A 22337-nucleotide genomic window follows, 5' to 3' on the forward strand; every position below is an offset into this window, starting at 1 on the left:
ATTATTTTACACTAACATAATACCATTTGAACATCCTATTAATATTATAAATGTGAAAGTTTGTATGTATGGATGTTTGTAACTCTTTCACGCAAAACCTACTGAACCGATTACAATGAATTTTAGCACACATATAGAGGGTAACTTGGATTAACATATAGGATAGGTTTTATCCCGGAAATCCCACGGGAACGGGAACTATGCGGGTTTATCTTTGAAAATGCGGGCGAAACCGCGGGCGGAAAGCTAGTATTACATAATGTAAAAAAATGAAACAGGTGCAGGCAGTATCCAGCTATCAGAGTTACAGTTCGCGTTAGCAGCGTCTTGCCGCGCCACGCCGAGACTCAGGCACGCCTGGCTCGCCACGCTGGCAGATTTACACGCTAGGAATGCCGATCATGATGAGGTATGGCTTAATAATTGAGTATTGGAATGGGAAATTAACTGTGAAGAAATGCAAAAAAAATGTCACGAACTATTTTTCGAAAAGGCAATATTTCGATTTGTACTAAAGTTTTGGAGCCGAATATTTTCAAACGTTGTAAATCATTATATGAATAACAAGTCATGATAGATGATAGATGAAGTCTCAACAAGTTTTATTTTTTCTTGTGAATTTAAGTATGTTTCTTTGGCACACTGTAGCAAAAAACTTGATATATAAGTTGAATCTAATAACAACAAAAAATAAAGTAACGTCGCGGTTAGGGTTTTTTTATGCGTTTATTTCTTTGTTTAATTTAATAAATTCATAAGCCTAATGATTCCTATATTTTTCTATAGGCAATGTGTTGTCAACTGCACATAGCGGCATTGATAGCTGAATATCTAAAGCTGCGCGGCGTACAAACCTGGGGCGCTGATGCATTCGCTGATATATCCAAAAACATTCCGAATGACGAAACGGGACTCAAAATCGACGAAGGTAAGAAAAACTAACAATACAAGGAACACTTTATTGAACGTAAAATGAGACAATGGAATTGTTAACGAATTGCATTAGGTTCTATAACCGATAACACATTTTTATTGTAACTACAACAGTTATGAATTATAGTAGTTAGTCACAGAAATATGTTTTATATTTAACATCTATCATGTTTTATCAAACTACTTGGAATGTATGGGATGCGCTTAACTAAATTACGATATCATCCTATCTACGAAATATGTATTAAAATACATTATTAAGCAACGTGTTTAACTTCTATTTCATTTATAAGTGCTCTATTCGTCTATTCGATATATTTGGTGTTTTAAGCACTTAAACGTTTATTTAATCACATATTCATAATATTGCACACAAGTTATCACATAAATCATGTTATAGGAACAAGTTTACAATCCGTCTTATAATTGTACGATACGATAGATTTTGTAATTTCTTTGAAAGTGTCCAACGGGCAGAAAGCATTGCATCCAGGCACTTCCATTAGTCGTGGTTCTGCGGAGTCGTCGTCCCAGTAATAGATCTGAAATGAAATATATTTTAACTTTTAACATCTATTAGGTATACACTATACTGTACAATACGTGCCTGTATATGTATAGGAACATAGTCAAATAAATTTAAATCATAATTCAGACATTAAATTAAATTTCCAATTGATAACAATGCCCTATTTATTTTTATGGCTATATTTTATGGCTCTGAATTTCTATTAAAATGCATATTAAGATAAACTGACATTCACACATTCATAAATTTTATTTAATTGACTATTGATAGAAATGTCCTATTTCATTTAATCTTACGATTTTCATCACCTCATACACGAGTTAGGTACTTTAAATTATTTTGTTGGTAATAAAGCCGTACGTACCTTAAATCCGAATTTCTGTCCATGCGACAAGACAATTTGATCCTTCTTCCCTTGTGTGGAAGGTAGTTTTTCGTGTAGTTCAAACAGTAGGGCCGCTCCCGGGTCGGGTAAGCGCGGTGGGGGAGCGACGCACGCGGATAGCAATGCGGCAACGGACACGGGCGTGCCGATGCGTACGATCACTGTTGGTGTGCTCGCTTCTAGCGTGTTTGATATCGCTTCTTTTATTATTTGAGAGAGTAATGCACCTGAAAGTATGGAAATATAATATAGAGGAAATATGCCGTTGAATAAAGTTTCAGTGTTATAAACGCTAGACAAAAAAAAAACTTTATGGCTAGTAGATGAGGGAAGGGGACGTATAGAAATCTATTTTGGGTTAAGTATTAGTTAATTATTTTCACAAAGCTTCCGGCATTAACAGACGTTCATAATAAAATAAATATAATAATAGGAATCTAAATTATGTAATGATATCTTACCCCCACTTAATTTTCGTAGTAGATTATTATGAAACATCATTGTGTACTCCAGTCTTGCAACGTCCATTAGTTTTCTCTTGACGTGCTTAGCCCATTTAGGATTCGCCACTTTTATATCGTCCTAAAATTTTACAAATATGTTATTTTTCAAAACAATTATTTGTGTCTTTGATACGATTTATTTATGGAATGATATATTAAATAAATACCTGAATTAAAAATAAGTTGTTCAAGTGATAGGCGTCATGCGGAGTACTAAAATTAGTACCGGTAAGTTGTGCAATTTTATGAAACAGGTCTCTATAAGGCGTTAATAGTCCCTCTTCTATAAATGCCTTCAAGAGCCTCTGTTTCTCTTGATTGTATCGCGGACAGTTATCTTCATATAATAACTGAAAATTATTCAGTAAAAATTTTATTTGGAATTAATCATCATCTAGCTCAATATTTTTTATTGATATTTTTTATTCCTAAACGATAATTCTTCTGACTTCGCGCACTCGAATATTACTTTAAGTATATTTACGAGTCCATTAAAATAAAATAAACAATAAATTTTAAGTGCAAACATAGTATGAAATGTAATAAATTTGTAAAGACCAATCACAAGTCATCACGTGCAAATTCAAAAAAGGCAGATAAACGTAGAGACATACATTTTATAAATTACTATCTTATCGCCCGCGGCTTCGAACGCTTTGTCTAAAACTTAATAAATTATATACTAAAACCTTCCTTTTGAATCACTCTAATCAGTTGCGTAGTTTTAAAGATTTAAGCATACAAAGGGACAGAGAAAGCGACTTTGTTTCATACTATGTAGTGATTATTATTTTGTACGGTCTTCTACCTATCTTGCTTTTTTCGCAATACCATAAGGATAATGTCGATAGGAATAATTATTCTATTTTTCCAATACTCACATAATCTTCGCCTTTGGAAGGATACTGGTACGGCACAGGCTGCCACCAGAACGTGTCATTCCACATCTGATCTTGTGTAGGAGGCCAGAGACCCGCCGCTATCAAAAGCGCTGTCATCTTACTTAGACTCGTGTCCGAAGTTATCACCATGCTCTTGTCTGAACAGTGTTGTAATTGGTTAAGGATTTCAAGGAACACGAGACTATATTATGTAAATGAGACTTAATTTTGCAGGATTTGTAGGATCTTTGGATATATAATTAAATGCACTTCTCCCTGATACAATAAGTATAAGGGAGAAGTGCCTTTTGTTAACAGGTCGCAGCCAGAAATTATTCTGTTGCTTGTTGTAGTTCTATTTGAGATGTATATTTTTTTATGATGAACTTATACGTAAAGAGAAATGTATAAGTTTGTTTCTTTTGCACAATATAACCTCCTAAGACCCCGCGTACAAAATTTTGTACAAAATAAAATAGTGCTATCTGACCCAGCTCTGTCATATAGTTTATAGTAGTAACCGCCCAGTGTACAATTTTTTGTACTTATTCTTTTAACAACTGTAGTTTTTTTCAAATCTTCCCGCGAATAGTTTCACACTTAGATTACAAAATAAAAGACAGATGGAGCGTTGCCGAACTAAACCGAATAATTTATCGTCATTTCCATAAAGCTATGTGTGCTGTCATTTCGCCGTTGCACTGTACGTACACGGTACTTCTGTGTTGGTGTTATGTTACCAGATATTGAAAATTTTCCCAAAATTTTCCCCGACTACGGAAGAAAGAGGGTTATGTTTTTCGAGTGTAGGTATGTATGTATAATATTTCTTTGACACGCCCTGCAGTATAAACTGTTGGATCGATTTTGAGTTGTGACTTATGAGGTGTTATTGCAATCATCTGAATTATGAAGGTAGCTGTGGTGGTAGTGACGTAGGCTACATAAATTATTAGCAGTCATGTTTTAATTTTTATTTAAATATAAATTCGGGTTTTTGATATTATTTTATAATATTGTAAAAATTATTTTATCACCTATCTACTAAAGTTATAGATGGACAAAATAATTTTATTCAATTTTTATTAAATAAGTAAATTACATTAAATTTATTAAATAAATTACATTAAAAAAAGTTTTTATTTTTCAAAACATATGAATGCGAATAGCGGTAGGTTTTAGTCGAGAATGCGGGACATTTTATTTTCATCATATCCATCATGTGTTCACATGAATTAAATCGCAAGCGAAAACGACGCTTTTTATAAAAGTAACAAAAAAATGTATATCGTCAACCGAGGCAAGTGTGACAGTGGGGCTAGTGTAACAAATTCAAATTACGCGCCCTAAACACGTTTATTTGTTTTAACGCCATCGTACGTACGTTAGAAGAACTTTTTCATCATTAATTTTTGTATCGACACACAGCAAATACTCAACTGTTTTACCGACATACGCCATTTTGAAAAACAAAGCGAATTATGATTGAAGTCCGTGATATCTGGGACGTCGCGTTTAGTGATTTTTGGTGTTTTGGAGTGTTGTTTTAAGGAGTTAAAGGTAAGCGACAAAGTATTACGATTTGTATTTGAAGTTTTATATGTTTCTGTGCCCAAATTTCTGATATTCTTTGACATATGTGCATTATCACACTTACCTCACCCGCTAACCTAACATGGGAAAGTGTGACACAGTCACACTTACCCCAGCCCTTTTGTATGAGGATACCATGATAGTGATGGGACAGCATATATTTTATACGATTTTTTTAAAAGTAAAATTGAAGCATTTGTTTTGTTTTAGATGGTACGATACTATAAAAGAAAAACTACTGATAAATACTCTCAAGAAACTCTACGCGAAGCAGTCAAAGCAGTACGGGAGCAGCATATGACAGCTTTGAAAGCATCCAGAGTTTACAATGTTCCTAGAGCAACTATAATTTCACACGTAAATGGTGTTCGTGGTGTAAAATCGAAATCTCATGGGAGACCAACAGTTTTTTCAGAGGAGTTTGAGAAGAAAATGGCTTCAATTGTAATAGTTACTTTTTTAATTAAATATAATTTTTAACTAGTAAGTACATATTTACGTTTTATTATGCTTAAACCTTCCCGGGGGAAGTGTAACATACTGTCACATCACTAGTCCTCGAAAAATCTGTCACACTTACCCCTTCTAGAATATAAATCTGTTGCAAGCAAGAATAGACTATCGTGTTATTGAATTAGATTATAAATTAAGTTGACATATTTAATATCTCATTATTTCAGTAAGAGACCAGCAACAATAACCAGAGGAACAAATAAAAATGCTATCTGTTACACTTGCCCCATTCCTGGGGTAAGTGTGTCAATCTCCAACCTTCCTTTCTTTTTGCTTACGTATGTCACACAAAACTTCTAGAAACATTACAAATCATTGTTAAAACATTGAACAAATGAATAATTAATGTATTAAAATTAAAATATCGGCATAGGACTATTACGGTAACGAAATATTTAAAAAAATAATTTGTACCATTTAAATATATGCCACACTTGCCTCGGTTGACCTTAATGCTTTTTAAAATAATCTAATAATGACCATGAACTTTTATTGCACTATACAAATAATCACATTCACGATCGAAAAATCCAACAGCACTACCCTGAATATCTTTTAACCATTTTACCCCTAAAAATGGCAAATTCATTTTAAAAATACTGGCAGCATACGTTGAAGTTTTGAATTCCTTCGTATTTGTAAAATTATTATTTGTATACAAAATTAAATAAGCCAAATAATCTACAGAAAATCTGTAAAACGATGTTTTATCTTTTTGTTTGTTTTCGGGTACAAGTTTTACAGCGTTTTAATATCACAAGACAGCATTTTTTTACTAAAATATCAAACCCCTTTTGACGTATTGCATGACACTAGAATCGCTATAGCACTAGCGGAGGAACGTATTCGTTTTTGATTTCGTATTTTCTTTGACAAGGGCGATGAATGATTGACATGCTCCATCTGTATTTTATTTTGTAATCTAAGGTTTCACATGTCAAAATTACTTAAATAGTTTGTATTGTCTATGTTATCAACACTGCCAACAAAAAAATAAGTATATTTTCAAAACTAGCTGTGATGAACGACGAAACCTGCCGCTCCCTCGTGCTAAGAGTAAGTTTAATCTCAAAATACTTATATAATCACTAGTTTTCCCACGTCACTGTTAATGTTATTTTATACTATAAGGTGTAAATTTTACACACTATTAATATTTTTTGTTGCTGTATTGAATTAAGGTGATTCACAAAGTCATCAATTATTTTGTTCAATATTTTGTACATTGGTTCTCAGTATCAAACGTTAGGTATCTGCTTTTCATAGAGAGTATTTTTGTTTTTATTTTAGATTCTAATGAAAATGAGATTCTTCAGTGTCTAAATGAATTAGAATATGAGTCAGAAGCTGAAGAGGACCCTTTTGAATATAATGAGACAGATGACGAGTACATGCCAGATGGAAGAGAGGAATCTTCATCTTCAAGTTCTTCTAGTGAAGATGAACAGCCGCTTATTGAAGATGACTATGATGATTCTCCTTTTTGTGAGGATCAAGTCGCAGCAGAACACGAATTCGTCTACGTTGGACACGTGGTTGTAGTCGTAGAAGAAATATTATAAGCACTCGCGGAAGAAGGAAGTCGTGGGAGTAGAAGTCGAGGACGCGTAATTTAATATTGCCTTAATAGAAGTTAAGCCTAAAGATCTCAAGTGGAAAATTTTTTTTCTCTATTTAATTTCTATAATAAACTTTATTTTTTGTAATTTTGATTTATTATTTTCTCTGCTACATTAAGACCCACTGTACAAAATTTTGTACAAAAGATAGAATTACAGAAGGTGACCAAAAATGTCCCATAGACACCTGGTATTACGGTAAAAATACTTTCGAAACCCTAAAAGGTATAGCTTCAAAATTACGACGTTTTACGTCTCTGGGTCTGACAGCAATAAATTAATTTGTGCATAATTTTGTACAGTGGGTTTTTACGACTACCTTTGGTAGTTCCGATCTGGGTCTTAGGAGGATAATAGAGGTTATGATATTTTGTCGAGGCACCTAATTTTACAGAGTCATTATATCATACATTTTAAAAGACTGAATGAATGTTTAACGAATGCAAATATCTTACGTCGGATTTTTTATTTTTATAATATTTTTTAGATTGAAACATTATAATAATACCTTGCTGGAAAGGTCAAGACAGATTTAATTTATAGATAAAATTAATTCATAAGGAAAATCAGCTAGGTATCCCAAGTATCTTACAAATGTGTACGAATTAAATATATATCTTTATATATTTACCGGCTTCATAATAAGGCCCCAAGAAATTATTGTATCTTTTTCTTAATAGCGCACCCATCTCGTAAGTCAACATTTTTCCTTCCTGTAAACGATATTACAATGTGATTATGTTGTACACGAGTTTTACTTAAATCATTTTTTCTCTTAATAATCATATCGTAATATTAGAAACAATAGTTCAAACAAGTCTGCAAAATTATATTTGGTGTCCATGTATCAAAAGACTCCATTCGCAAAAACCTAGACGTGCTAAAAATATTGCGACGCAGCGAGGCGAATGCCTTTCTATAAGCGGGATGTGCGTTGCAACGAGCAATAAATCATTATTAGTGTTGGACAGCTATCTGCGACTCTGACACCTCGTTCCTGTTTAAACGGTGACCTTCAGGAATCGAGATCCCTCCCGCATTCGCACCGGGAAGTAAACGCTTCGTTAAAGTCGTTTATCTGATAGTGGTTGATACATTGTAAAAGATATAGATATGCAAATGCAGTAATTATAAGTATGCCATTCTTAAATACAACATTTCATGAAGGCAGGGAACCAAATACCAAATAAACAGGCTCCTCCTCCGGTTCTCTCCGTATATCCACCCTAATTAAAAAAAATTGTAAAACAAGAAAAAAAATGTGCTATCTTACTAGACGTTTTTAAGTATGTACATATAATGTATATTTAATGATGGTTACTTTGCTCTCATGAAAACATGTTTTTTGTAGGTAGCCATGCATTGTTTACTAGCCTCCATCCATGATTTGCCCTTATCGGCTATTTGGATACACGCGCTACCATTTAATAACTCAGTTTAATTGCTACCTGTACATGCAGTCTAGTAATAGACATTTAGAGCAAGCTCACTTACATTGGTTAAGGCACCTGCGCCGTAAGGAACGAAAACGTGATCGGGTGGGGGCGCCCCCAGCATGGACAGTTCACGCTCGTCCGGCGTGCGCTCGCCGTGAGACATCAGCTAAGCACGAGAATAATAAAATCAATTGATATGTTTATACCAGATATCCCTTACTTCTAGAAATAGATGAAGGTTCACTTAGTGTCAAAGCAGATCGCCTTTAGAAATAGATGAAAAAGGTTCGCTTAAGTTTAAGTGCAGAATTGATGATATGCGTTTGTAATTAGGTGCAGAGAGCAGTGGGCTGGCGCGTTTAATTTTACGTTATTGGACTGCAGTAACATTAAAATTCTAAAGTATGACAAAAATCTTCTTATTTCATCACTAAATGAAAAGAAAAAGTTCAGTTTGCTTGGATGAACCTTCTTTTTTAGATTAAAACGCCCATTTATGCTCTTGTCGTCAACCATAAAAACTAAACATAACACCCAATTGAAACAATTTCGATCGTCAATTAGAACCATTTAACACAATCAGCAATAGCAACCAATTCGACAATCACTTTATATTACTGTTTATGAATTGCAAAAAGTAGTCAAAAATACAATATGGAAATAACTTACCACATGAACTTGCCGTAGAACTGTGATTTCGACAGTGGAATCTTTCATCAAAATCACAGCGACGAGGGCTGTGAATTAAAACTCATTATCATCTCATAAAGGTGGAATGACTGATTATGTTTATAGCTTAAAGAATAAAGACATTTAGCACTTCCTGCTCCGGCTTGGAAGTCAATGGTCCCGGCAACATACGATGTTTGACCCTTGCACTTTTCGATAGTGAAATAATTAGTGATTTATCTATTTAGTACAAAATAATGTGTAATCATTCATAGTTAAAAATATGCCAGTCAAAATAAACAATTAATTATATTTATACGTAACTATACAGGGTGTCCCACTGTTGGTATACTAAGCTCAAAGGAGGTTATAGTTTTGCATACGCTGAGTACGTAAAAAATACTTAAAAAATTCCAGACACATTTTTTTTTCAAATAGATGAAATCTTAAAACTCTATGTGTACACCCATAGCAAGCAACCCGCCCATTTTTGCCACTAGAACGTGAGCTATCGTTTAAGATTATGTTTTCATAGACAAAATGCTCACATTAGAGAAGCGGTATATGACGGCTGCGCGAAGCTAGAGAAGAAAACATGGATTTTCAGGAAAAAAATATCAAAAAATTTTTAACGTAATTTTGTTGTTTATGTATTTTTTACGTGATCAGTGTATGCAAAACTACAAGTTCCTTCGCGCTTAGTATACCAATAGTGTGACACCCTGTATAAACCATTAAAATAGGCGAATGTTAATTTTCTTATTGGACAGCGTGAATTATTGTGTAGTTTGGTTTGGTGAGCGTTTCAGGCCCTCAAATTTGATAGAAAGTCTTCTCTAACCGATATTATATGGTTAAGAACAAGGCGTGAAAAAGTATTAAAATGTCCAATTAATTTGCGACATGTTCGGAATCTAGTAAGAAAAAATTAAGTTCATGAATTTTTGCATAACCTTTTGTGAACAAGGAATGAAATGTATACTTACAGAGAAAAATAAAGTCGAAACATTCATATATATGTATACAAGCGTATTGTTTTGTAAATCCTTCGATTAATTCATATAAATTCTTGTAGCTTTGAGAATGTTAATGACGTTCGTCTTAATATTCACGTGCGTAGAGCATATGCAGAGAAAAACTTAAAAAAAATTTCTTGGCCTTATATGGAAGAAGCACGTGCGTACATTAAATGCATATGATGAATAATTGATATTGATAATAAATTCACTAGTCAAGCTAAAGTAAAAATCGATTTTATTAGAAACTTAAATTGTTATCTGTTTTTACAAAATATTTAAAATACATTCAATTATTACGAATAGTTTCCGAAGTAATTTCCTCAAAGCAATTACTGCTGAAATTAAAAAAAAGTTAAAAAAAAAGCCTGTTATCAGAAATGATTAATTTTATACAAAGTCACATTCAAAGAAAAGAAGAAAGAAAAGATAGAGAAAGAAATTCAGTTTACCTAGATTCAATTAAAGTTCAAATTTTGGCAATCCTTTTTTTTTCTTATCCATTAATTTTTAAACTTTAAACATTCAGTGATCGAATCCCTAAATCTTTGGAGTACCTACTTATGCTTCTAGTTAGTTCTGTATAACAAAACACGATCGACAGGAGCTACTGTCCATTATTATCCTCTAAACCTAGTTGTGGATACTGTTTAAGGAAAGAGTCCGCTCTTTTTCTGTAACCACTCACCCAGTCAAAATTCTTGTTACCATCCACAATTCACTCAAGAAATTCGTTCATTGAGCCACTTTGCAAGTGTTTCTTGTATTCTAGTACTTGGTTATGGGTATTTTCTAAGTGTATTTTTTTCTCGAGGGGGTCGGCCCCGCGGCCCCATCATTAATGCGGCTCGACGGAACCCAGTCGGGTTTTAGTCGGTAAGACTCCGACATAACCCACGGCTCCTTCCCCGGGGGCCGTGGGCATCTATGCAAGATTTCCCCACTTAAAAAAAAAGTTGTATTTTTTCTCACCGGCTATGAGTGAGACGCCCACCAACACGCCGAGACAGCAGCAAGTATGTTCGGTCCTCATGCTCGGTGCCACATCCGCCGCGTTGGTCGGCTCCTCCTCGCGACCGCCCTCTTTCCTGTTAAAACATTTCAAATGTATGTTATGAGCCTAGGGATCTATTTGTGGATAAAGTCTGAGTCAAAGGATCAGACGTTGCTTGAAAGTTATGAGTCATGAGGTCATTTAGGGTAATCTCGAATAGAAGTCAATTAAAGCACAATTATAGTCTGACTATTGGTCTTCACCAATAAATAGCCAGACTATAATTGTGGGCACGTAGGTATTGAAGCGTAACGTACTTGACGAATGTAATTTTGTTTATTCTTTCTACACCGTGGATATTTTAATTTTTTAATTACTTCTTCTTGATTTATCACCGTTATCCTACAATTAGTAGGTACTATTAGATTTAAACCTAAGTCAATAAATAGAAGTTCCCCTAGCCTGAAATAATATGGTTATTGTCCTCAAGTCAGTTATTTTAATTTTTATATGCATAAATAACTGAACCTTGAAACACTTGTCTTTCTTACTAGTTATTGTAAACAGTCTTATGTCCCAAAAAACCTTATCTCACAATTATTTCTAAAACTATGTACCTCCTTCGAAGTCTTTTTTATATTAATACAATCTCAAATCAACAAAAAGGCAATAATTTGGTCACACAAAAGCCAATGATGATTCTGCCTATTAATTGTTATGGCGAAGAATTCTAAGAACATATCAATCCACTTAAGGACTAACATAACGCTCATCAAGTTCTCTTGCTATCGTTAATCATTTAAAGTTGTAGCTTTCTTTCTTCTTTTTTTATCTGATATATACAAGAATTATCAAAATTGTCTGCTAAGTAGGTTATCTATATTAATTATGCCAACTTTCAGTATTCAGATCTTATCAAAAACAGGTTCTTTTTCACATATGTACTTCATTTTATCCTTGACATAAAATAGTCAGAAATACGATTAAGTACAATAAAATAAACTATATTTAAATATATCCACAAAGGCCTCAACCAATTTTGTTTCAGCTACAACCTTTTCATATTAACATTCTTTTAAATAGATAAGTTATTCATGAAGTACGCTGATTAAACTTCTACAAACTATGATTGCATGAAAATTGTGATATGAGAAGTATCATCCTTTTAAAATAATTTTGTCAAGGCAAATTTTGTATTGTCCAAGACATTGTTTAAACTAGTTATAAACATCCTTCTTCTTTCCTTTACACGAACATTAATTAAAGCATCATTAACATCAATCAGTGCAATATCAGCAATTACGATTATCACTTACATTTTCCTCTTCCGGATTGACAATTCTACATTGTATCCCAATATTGAACCGCGTATTGATCACTCAGTAGTGCACATATCAAAGGACTATGCTCGAATCATAGCACAAACAGATACAATGGGATTGTTCGTAATTGCGGACGATGCAAGGGCGGAAGTGCACGACGCGCGAAGTGCTGTCCCACTGAGTCCACGCGGGACGCTCCGCGAATTCACGGTCGTTGCGACCTGCTCAGATGATTGACTTTGTCCAATCGATTGTACGGTATCTATTTACACATGCGAGAGCAACCATCACGGCTATTTGTATGTGCCGCACTGACTCCCCGGTTACGCCCTTGTCACCGTCAATTTGAATGGGATGTTCAGATTTTATCATTACGTCGCCGCTATATAAAAGCTATTTTATGTGGCGTAAAATGTAATTTGTATTGTGCTGTTTTTTAAACATGACTGAAGCTAATTTTTTCTCAATGCCTATACAGTACAAAAGGCCGTTGTGGTATAATTCTCCCACAGTACTGCACTGATGTTTTCAGGTAAATAAGAAGATCAAGTTATATTATACCTTAAGTAATTAAGTCGGATACCGTATTCGTGGTTCTTAAGGATTCTCATTTCATTAAATGTCTGAATATTGACTAAATCATAGTAAATCAATAAATGTTATCTGAATAATCGGCTACGGCCTCGTCGTTATTAACTAACATAATATATTTCTATAAACTAATAACTAGGAATCATGCTTATAATCAAGCTGGATGCGCGTTGCTTAAATCATAATAAATTTAGTTAACATACATACCTGACACACAAAATACTAGTCAGATGAACCATCACATTATTTTACAAATAAATAAATGAAAAAGATGATCACTCAGAAAGTGTAATTCTAGACACTTATTTGCATGGTGTTGTCACTAGTAATCAGTGTCTCTGAATACTCGAGCTTAATTCTGATATCCTTCAGAAGATAAGAGTATGATATCTTTTATATTTGCTCATCGTATTTGCCTATTTGTTAATTAATCTTTGCTAAAAACAAACTGTTTACTGCATATTATTATCTCTCATATAATTTCTACTGTTGGATTTAATTCTCAGGTAATCCGAAATAAGTTAAGTTTATTGTATTTTCTTATCTCAGGATTCTCAAAAACAGTTTCTATTTTCTGTAAAGTCGTTGAAATAAAACACAAAAATATCATATCACAGCCAATTTAATATAGATCTATATCGAATATCGTTACTTTAAAATAAATAACGTTAATCTTAATCTACTTTTCACATATACTCAGTCTACATGTACTCCAACATTATATCTCTGGATCATTTTATTCGATTTGGATTCTTATGTGACGGGAGTAGCGCATTGTTTCTTGTATTCACTATGAGAGAGAACGAATTCACGTGTTAATGAGAGGAAGGTGTCGTAGTCGCACAAGGGTAGCCCGCCACAGCCCGATATCGGTAGTATAATACCAGGGCCCCCGGCTTCAGCCGCATATACAGCCTGTAAGAGTAAAAAAACCCTTATTAAGAGATTCTTATAAAAAAAATTGATATAAACCGTTTCCGATTTCGTAAATTGTTCAAAGATAAATTAATGAGGATATACTTTTCAGATAAAGACATGAAAATCTGTTAGACACTTTAGAAAAAGTAATCTACTCAGTTATTAATAATGTATTGCATTTTGTGTAATGTGTACGCTTTATCCGGTTTTTAAGATATCTAGTTCTTGTAGTATAATCTAAATGCTATAAATAATATTTGAGTAATCATTCCCATTATCGTATTGAAAGTAGTCAAGCGTAACCAATCGTTTCGTACCGTTCTAAAATAATAATTATTACATCTTACCGTAAATCCATACTGGCCGGTTAAACGCCGTTTTCTCAATTCAAGTGATATGGTAGAACCGTATTTGGGCTGGTGCGGTCTGAACACTCGGGCAGCGGACATCAGAGCTGCTACATTGTTCTCGTGAGCCGAAAACAACCACAGTTTAGGTAAATCTTTTTCCCCAGCTATAGCCGCACCCGTTACATTCTCTATTTTCTCGAGCAGCACTCCTAAAAACAAAAGGTCATTTTACTAGTAATGTTTTTCTTGGAAATTGTTTCAATTAACTTTTTGTTTTTCGTTTTTATTACCTGCAGCTAATCGTATCATTTCACTAGTATAAAACTCGGCAGCGTATTCGATTTTAGTTACCTCTTTTATCTTTGGCATAACTTCTATCGCCCATTGCGGTGGATGCACTCCCACATTTTCCTATAAAAAAATTATAAGTCATAGCAATTATTTTAATGGAAACACATAAAAATACATATAAAATGCTCATACCAAGGTTTGGAAAAGATTGTCTAAATAAAAGACATCTTCTGGTGTCGTAATGTTGGTTCTAGTTTTGATACTCAAATATTTGTAGAGTCCTTCGTATGGTATCATCCTCTTCTGGAATTCAGGCGAAGCGTAAACTTTATCCCGTAATTGTAGATATCGCGGGCAATTATAATAATACATGAACTGAAAAATATTAACATTTTTTATCTAATGTCCATAAATCTTTACCTGATGCGGCTTTTTCTGTAATAGATTATTTTTTTACAACACCGGTACCGCAGCACATGAACCAATCATCCAAATCGTGTAAATACCGGTTACTTACATACCAATTACCTGATTAGCATTAAGTATTATCTGAATTATATTGTCTTAACACTTTATGTCATGCACTTACAGTCCAGTTTGCATCAATTAACTTCTATTATGTCTTTAATGAACTAATCGTTTTTATGTTGACTTGTACGAGTAATATTATATTTAAAAATGTAATATTCAATACTTTTTAGTACATACATCGTCATCTTCAAATGCAGGGGTATCATAAGGAACTGGTTGCCAGTTAAGGGTAGGGTTCCATCTTTGTGCAGGTGGTGGTGGAAACAAAGCAGCCAACGCAGTCAACACTGTCATTTTAGTGCGCGCGTAATCTGTCGTCTGAATGTGAGTCTCATCGGGTAAATAAAGACTAGATATTATATTATTGTAACGTCTCCTCAAATACTCCCCGACTCGATACCCGCGCTGCTTTCCTTTCTGTTGCAAAAAATAACGAATTAACTATGTATATTTTGTTTAATTTTAATTTTTATACTTATTCAGAGAGTAGAATGATGTTACTAACGTTTGTAAGTGATTTCTTCCCGTAAGGAAAAAATATATTATCATAGTGTTGATCAGAAGGAAATTTGTCTAGCTCTTCTTGATCTGGAGTTCGGTCACCGTGTCTAAAAACCTGTAAAATTATGCAAAATGCATCATAACATTTATGCTCATTGTTGCTTAGGGTACATAATATAATAATTTACATATTAAACAGGTGTTTCAAGAAATTATTCTTTTGTAAAATATATTTTTAATTATTAACAAGATAACGATAATTTATTTTCTTATATTGCTGATTTTAATTTATTTCTATTATGTTAATAGGTAAATTTTGAAGGTCATCAATTTGTCATCAATTGAATGTTAAAGTTTTTGTCCTAGCCATTTCGCAAAAATCGTATGAAGTGTATGTTATAAAAAATAATTCAATTGTACGTAATATAAACCGTACATACAAATATAAAACACAATAATCAATCCAGCCATACAAACAATATCACTCGGAAGAGGCGTGACACCTGTGACCCGATACAAATAGGATCATACGATTGAACATACCACAAAAGCCATCAACAGATCAGTGTTGGCCAGGCCATTGTCTACTACGTCCACCTTGTTGTCGACCTCCACAGCCGCTTCTAGAGGAAGCTCTGGCTTCAATTCATTACACGACACGGCTACCAACAACAGACCGAACACCATCAAAGGCCCCATTATATGAATTTAATTAAAAAAAAAGAAAAAGTATTTTTAAAACAATAATCGACTAGGTAGCACGCGCTACCGCGAGTCGATTTCGACTGCCATGCTCTGAGCCTCCGTATAGTTTATATCTAGATAGGTACATTGAAGAGGGCCGAGATCGTAATGTGATTAGAGCGCGAAATAATCTGGAGACCCTCAATAGACGAGACGGTGATACTATGATATCTAGTGGTATCTAGTTTTCTGGATAGATGGTGAAACGTTTAAAGAAGACATATATAAACCCACTTCTACATATTATATCGATTGTTACCTATCTTCATTGTATTTTTTACCATACAACCGAGTTAATAAAAAATTCAGTCTAAAATATGAGCGTACAAATTTAGAATAGAAAAAAGTTCAATTATGTATAAGACTATTCATTTTTTGTTTCACAACCGAGTCGGTTACATTTAGAACTTGTTTGATAGGTCTCGTTTGATTGCTGGAATATAGAGACCTAAATACCTATAAGCGCATTTCCACAACTTTGAACAGAAGTACTTCATTTAGGATTATTCTCAATGACAAATAACGTATTTCCTAATTTCTGAAAGATAAGACCATTTTATTATTTGTCTAATAAGTAAATAGAGCACTCTTATCTTTATTAACTTAAGTTTCAAATATAAAGGTTTTTTATGTAAATAAATAAAATGTTTAAATTACAAACCTTCAGATTTAAAGGTAAAAGATTTGATGAAAATACAGTTATATATAATTATTTTATCTGCATTCTCGTTAAAGTTACCTCGTATTGTCTGAGATAAAAATAAGGACAGTTGAAAACAAAAAACATACAAATCACAGCCAATTTATTATTGTTTCATAGTACTAGGTATGTGTTGTGTGTTTCTATGTCTATTAACTATTATATAGCATTATTTATTTTCAACTAATATTTCATTACAACAGCCTTTATTCACGCATCAAAGATGGTGTTTACCAGGTGATACCCAGATGGTTTCCTACGGTTATATTAATCTTAAACTTTCGATATCATTACAAATAATTGTCGTAGGTACTATTATTCCTGTATATAAAATGCATTACTCAACTCTAAGCTATAGTACAATGCTGTTTGTATTCACTGTGTGGTAGTAAATAATCTTTGGTTAAATCAAGAAAAGTGTCGTAGTCGCAAATCATTCCGCCGCCGCAGCCTGCCACTGGCAATGCCTCTGATCTGCCTCCGATTTCTGGGGCGTATACAACCTGAAACAGAATAATGTTTATATTATCTACTTCATAAACATTTCTTAAAATATTCTCTATCTAATTTTTTGTTAATATCGAGGTACAGAGTCACAGTATAATCTATTAACGGATATATGAAAGCAAAATGTGATTTCAATATATACTATTATAATAATAATAAGCTTGGCACGATGCATTTCCTTTCTGCGATAGTGGGTATTTATATACAACTCCAAAGCGAATTACAATATGTATTTGTTTCCTTACTGTCAATGCGCAACTTACCTGCTTATATTCAAAAAGAAAAGTAACATACCATGAATCCGTATTTTCCTGTTTCACGATTTCTCCACAATTCCAAAGAAACTGTAGAACCGTATTTAGGCTGGTGAGGCATGAACGCCTTGCACGCTGCTAATATTGAAGCTACGTTGTCTTCATGAGCAGAATATAAGAAGAGCTTAGGTTGATTGTTATCACCAGCTATCTTTGCTTTTGTTGCCTCTACAACGTCTGTTAATATTCCTCCTAAAACCAGAAATCAAGTTCAAATTTAAGAAATGGGATGGTTATTGATCTTAATATGTATCTACACTAATAAAGTAAAGGATATAGTATATAGTATCTATACTTATAAAGTACTGGACCGATTTTGATGAAATTTGGCACAGAGAATCTTTAGAACCTGAGAAAGATATGTTCTTTTATTGCGAAATATGTACCACGGGCGAAGCCGGAGCGGACCGCTAGTCGCTAATACATTTATTATTTAAATAAACCAGTTCCATTTATCCTTCTTACCTGCTGCTATTCTCTTTAATTCGTCGGTGTGATACATTACCGAGTACTCTAACTTGGTCGTTTCTTTAATTTGATGCATAATTTTCTGCGCCCATTGTGGAGTGGGTACATCTACATTGTTCTGAAAATCGTAATTAAAAGATTTACTTTGGCAAGAAAGTTATAAGGTTTAATCCTGTCGCTATACAAAAGCGTATAACTTACCAAAGCCTGGAATAAGTTGTCCAACATGAAAACCTCCTCCGGAATGGTAAAATTATATCCAGATTCTTCCGATAATGTTTTAAAGAAACCTTTGGATGCTTGCATATACGATTGAACCTCTGGCAAATCATACAATTGGTTCTTCAATTGCGCATAACCTGGACAGTTAATAAAATGCAGCAGCTGAAATATAATTTTGAAATTAGATGGTTATTTTGGCTAAAGGCTGGCAAAGAACATACTTATTATAATATTCAATTGCGACACTGGGTACTAATTATCATAATATAATAATCTTATTCGTTAATTTTACAATTAATATCTTAAAACATATTATGATTATTTTTCTACACGTAAATTATATTAAAAACACAAATGTATAGGCATATCCGAATAACAATACATAATATAATTGCATATTCATTGACATGGCATACTCACACTGTCATTATCTCGTTGAGGCGTGTCGTACGGTATGGGCTGCCAGTTCAGACGAGGATTCCACCTCTGCATGGCCTGTGGTGGGTACAGAGCAGACAGAGCCACCAATACTGACATTTTAGTCCGAGCGTAGTCCGTCGTCTGTACGTGAACCTCTTCAGGAAGATAGAGCTTCGAAATTAATCCGTCGTATCGATTTCTCAAATATTGACCAACTCGAAACGCTCTTTCCTTTCCTCTCTGTAATATTTATTGATATCGAGCTGTTATAGCATATGGTAAATTAAAAAGTAAGCGCAACGAAACCTATTAACCATTGTTACACTTTGTATTAGCATAATGTATTAAATCTTGTAGTTGTAGGATTCATTCAATTATTCACGCGTACTCAATTTTCTTAATAAACAGCAACACAAATTATGAACGTTTAGATTAATGCTGCATTAACATTGATTACTTACGTTTGTTAAAGCCTTCTTCCCGAAAGGAAAGAATATATCTTTCTCCAATTTGAAGTTTGGATATTTATTAAGCTCCTCGTGGTCTGGGGTCCGGTCGCCATGTCGAAAAACCTAATGAATTAATTTTAATTAAACTTTTTGTTTAAACAATACGCCATCTACTCTGTAGTAGATATGTGTTAGAAAGCACTATTATAATTTTTTGGACGTACCGCAAAAGCCATAACCATGTCATATTTAGTTAAAGCATCATCTCTATCGGGACGGCTCGGTTTGTGTGAGTTATGACAACTGCATATTCCGATCGAAAGTATAGTTAACAATACCACGAGTTTCATTTTTATCGATTAAAATCACCTTTAACTACATATGACATTGAAGTCCGCGCGATCGCGATCAGATTTCGACTGCACATGTTCTTATATGTTCACCTTTTATATAGCGATTTGCTTAAAGCCTCGTTTAGTTAAAAATTTAAAGGAAATTTATACCGGTTAGTGGGTTAGTTAGATGATTTCGGCTAGTTTATTTGTCATCGCCACAGCTCGAAAACTTAGGACAATACTTATGGAAAATATCACGTAATTGGGCAAACCCCTTTCCGCAGACACCATACCCTTGTCAAAAGCATTACATTAGACGGAATTCTATAAGGAGTATTAATTTGAATATTAACATAATCAATGGCTATATTTTCTATCGAAGATTTTTATGATTTCGAAAACTTTTTTATTCTATTTTGTAGGTGGTCGAATTATTAGGCACAAGATGCCGTTTTGGAGATAACTAGAATTCAAGGACTTTGTGAATAAAGAACCTGTTTAAGTTTTTTAAATATGTATGCTAATATTATTATAAATACAAAAGAAACTGATTACCGGTCTGTTTGTATTTTTGGAGACAAAACCATTAAATTTTTTTTATAGAAATGTACATAGGTATATAAGTCAATAAAAGATACAGGGAAACTACTATATATTATAAGAACTAGCGGTGCGCCCCGGCTTTGCCCGTGGTGCATATTTCGCAATATATAGGTCGTTTATGTCTAATTTCATCAAAATCGGTTCAGAGGTTGAAGCGGGAAGCGTAACAGACACAGACAGAGTTACTTTCGCAGTTATAATATTAGTAGGGATTTATTATTTATTAATGTGCCATAGATGGCACATTAATAAACAATAACGGCCTTACTTATAAAAAGTTAAACAATGGATAAATTTCTAACATTTTCTACTATAGCTTTGTCCTGCTCTTGCTCACATGAAACGTCAATCATAAAAACAAGACAGGTTATTGCAATAACTAATCCATTGCTTAGCGAATGGGTAACATTTTATAAGTAAGACCGTAAATCCCTAATAATAAATAATAAATAATAATCCCAGTAGACTGCAATGAAAAATGTAAAGCATCACTAACACTTTGTCGATGGTTATAGGATATCTCAAAAATATTTATTGATCAATACCTTTTTATGATAATTTATGATTTATGATGACACAAATGTGCTATGCGGGCACATAGATATACTAGTATTATATATTATGTAATAAAAAATGTGTTTAGTTTGTGTGTATCCACACAACTATTTGTATTGGATGATTTGATAAACAAGCAAGATTAAAAATATATCCCAGTCTATTGACTGGGATATATTTTTAATCTATGCTCTACAAATATATGTATTATTAAGTATATGAAAAATCTCATCTATTATTATTTAGATTTATAAAACGATCAATTTAAATATCAAATAGAACTTATTAAAAATCTCTTGAGTGTTAAAAATTAATATTTTAGCAATCGATCTCTTTCTCAGATAGTTTCGCCACTTTGTTTCAGGTATGACCGACATTCACTACAACGAACAAGCCCTCCTCGATCAGCTGATGCTATGTACAGAATACGTTGACAAAGCTGAAAGATACGAATTGCTCGGTCCACTGTACCGCCTCGTCATACCGATATACGAACGAAGAAAGGATTATCAGGCACTTCTTGCGTGCTACCAGCATCTGACCAAAGCCTATGCGAAAGTTATTGAAGTGACGAATTCCGGGAAACGTCTCTTGGGCAGATTCTATCGCGTCGCCTTCTTCGGGAAGGCCCACTTTGGCGAAGATGAAGAGGGCGTAGAGTTCATTTACAAAGAACCAAAATTGACGTCTCTCAGCGAGATTTCGGAGAAGCTACAACAATTCTACGAGCAAAAATTTGGCGCCGGCTGCGTTAAGATGATCATGGACTCAGCACCGGTTTGTTTATTAATATTAAACTGGTTTTGTATGTAAATATTACGTTTGGTCAATGATTAAACATTACTCATAATTGGAACGAAATGTGGTAACTTTTCTCAATGTACTGTTCCCGGTATTGCGGGAAGCCCGTGACGATTAAAATGTCCTTTATATAAATATATTTAATGATTTGACGTGCATTAATTCGTATATTAATTTTTATGATGACAGGTTTCATAGTACAGGATTTTTTTTTTAATCTACAGAGAAATAAATGAATAAATTATGTACAATAATATATTGAACAGTTAAAAACAAGGAAAATGTGTTAAACTGTGATAAAATAGTACTATAAAGAATACTTTAGTTTGGTCACAAAGCAAGGTTATTTTATGTACTTCTGTACTTTCAAAAAACATTAGTATTTACACAAGTGCTTTTGATGATGATTCGGTATATGAAGAATTAAATATTAATAGTAAACCAATACATGTTTGTGTAGCATCAATTGTTATTGCTCACAACGTGTTACTTTTATTTAGGTATCACTATATTATACGAATAAAATTTAGTGCGATTCTCTATTAAATAGCACCAACACTGTATGGGTTTGTTAGTACACAATGCACCAATACATAGTTACAAACTAAAAATATATTTTACAACATTGGTCCTTCGAGCCGGAT

General features: G+C 33.6%; 4 protein-coding genes and 1 long non-coding RNA gene across 7 annotated transcripts in view; 2 read left to right on the forward strand and 3 right to left on the reverse strand.

The window, feature by feature from the left end:
- Positions 1-22337, forward strand: part of Ziz (dedicator of cytokinesis protein Ziz) — a 40583-nt gene that overhangs the window by 13363 nt on the left and 4883 nt on the right. The window contains exons 28-30 of the mRNA XM_089707765.1: positions 279-409; positions 787-928; positions 21257-21669. Of these exons, the coding sequence (XP_089563891.1) occupies positions 279-409; positions 787-928; positions 21257-21669 (686 nt within the window). The remainder of the gene's footprint in view (positions 1-278; positions 410-786; positions 929-21256; positions 21670-22337) is intronic.
- On the reverse strand, positions 1003-13337 carry LOC149490668 (venom acid phosphatase Acph-1-like). 2 transcript variants are annotated; one of them, XM_089707794.1, is made up of 10 exons: positions 13192-13337; positions 11050-11165; positions 9062-9129; positions 8451-8558; positions 7588-7669; positions 3232-3389; positions 2518-2700; positions 2309-2429; positions 1827-2074; positions 1003-1475 (listed from the first exon to the last, which is right to left on the reverse strand). In XM_089707794.1, the coding sequence occupies exons 1-10, from the start codon at positions 13221-13223 to the stop codon at positions 1323-1325; spliced, it is 1269 nt and encodes a 422-aa protein (XP_089563920.1). In that variant the 5' UTR covers positions 13224-13337; the 3' UTR covers positions 1003-1322. The 2 variants fall into 2 exon arrangements, with proteins under 2 accessions (XP_089563920.1, XP_089563928.1); XM_089707802.1 differs by lacking the exon at positions 13192-13337 and adding an exon at positions 12388-12561.
- Positions 3669-6752, forward strand: LOC149490669 (uncharacterized). The gene is made up of 2 exons (XR_016317196.1): positions 3669-3822; positions 6265-6752. It is a non-coding gene; the product is annotated as an uncharacterized LOC149490669 (long non-coding RNA).
- On the reverse strand, positions 13589-16379 carry LOC149490670 (venom acid phosphatase Acph-1-like). 2 transcript variants are annotated; one of them, XM_089707404.1, is made up of 7 exons: positions 16119-16379; positions 15580-15690; positions 15252-15491; positions 14736-14846; positions 14543-14663; positions 14250-14461; positions 13589-13899 (listed from the first exon to the last, which is right to left on the reverse strand). In XM_089707404.1, the coding sequence occupies exons 1-7, from the start codon at positions 16272-16274 to the stop codon at positions 13738-13740; spliced, it is 1113 nt and encodes a 370-aa protein (XP_089563530.1). In that variant the 5' UTR covers positions 16275-16379; the 3' UTR covers positions 13589-13737. The 2 variants fall into 2 exon arrangements, with proteins under 2 accessions (XP_089563530.1, XP_089563521.1); XM_089707395.1 differs by having other exon boundaries at positions 14736-14918.
- LOC149490671 (venom acid phosphatase Acph-1-like) lies at positions 17106-19809 on the reverse strand. The gene is made up of 7 exons (XM_089707414.1): positions 19624-19809; positions 19412-19522; positions 18951-19190; positions 18510-18692; positions 18306-18426; positions 17821-18032; positions 17106-17522 (listed from the first exon to the last, which is right to left on the reverse strand). The coding sequence occupies exons 1-7, from the start codon at positions 19747-19749 to the stop codon at positions 17367-17369; spliced, it is 1149 nt and encodes a 382-aa protein (XP_089563540.1). The 5' UTR covers positions 19750-19809; the 3' UTR covers positions 17106-17366.

The sequence above is a fragment of the Colias philodice genome, chromosome 2 (genome assembly GCF_061535455.1).
Source record: "Colias philodice isolate Cphi_HAF_F1 chromosome 2, ilColPhil1 Martin Lab GWU primary, whole genome shotgun sequence".
NCBI lineage: Eukaryota > Metazoa > Arthropoda > Insecta > Lepidoptera > Pieridae > Colias > Colias philodice.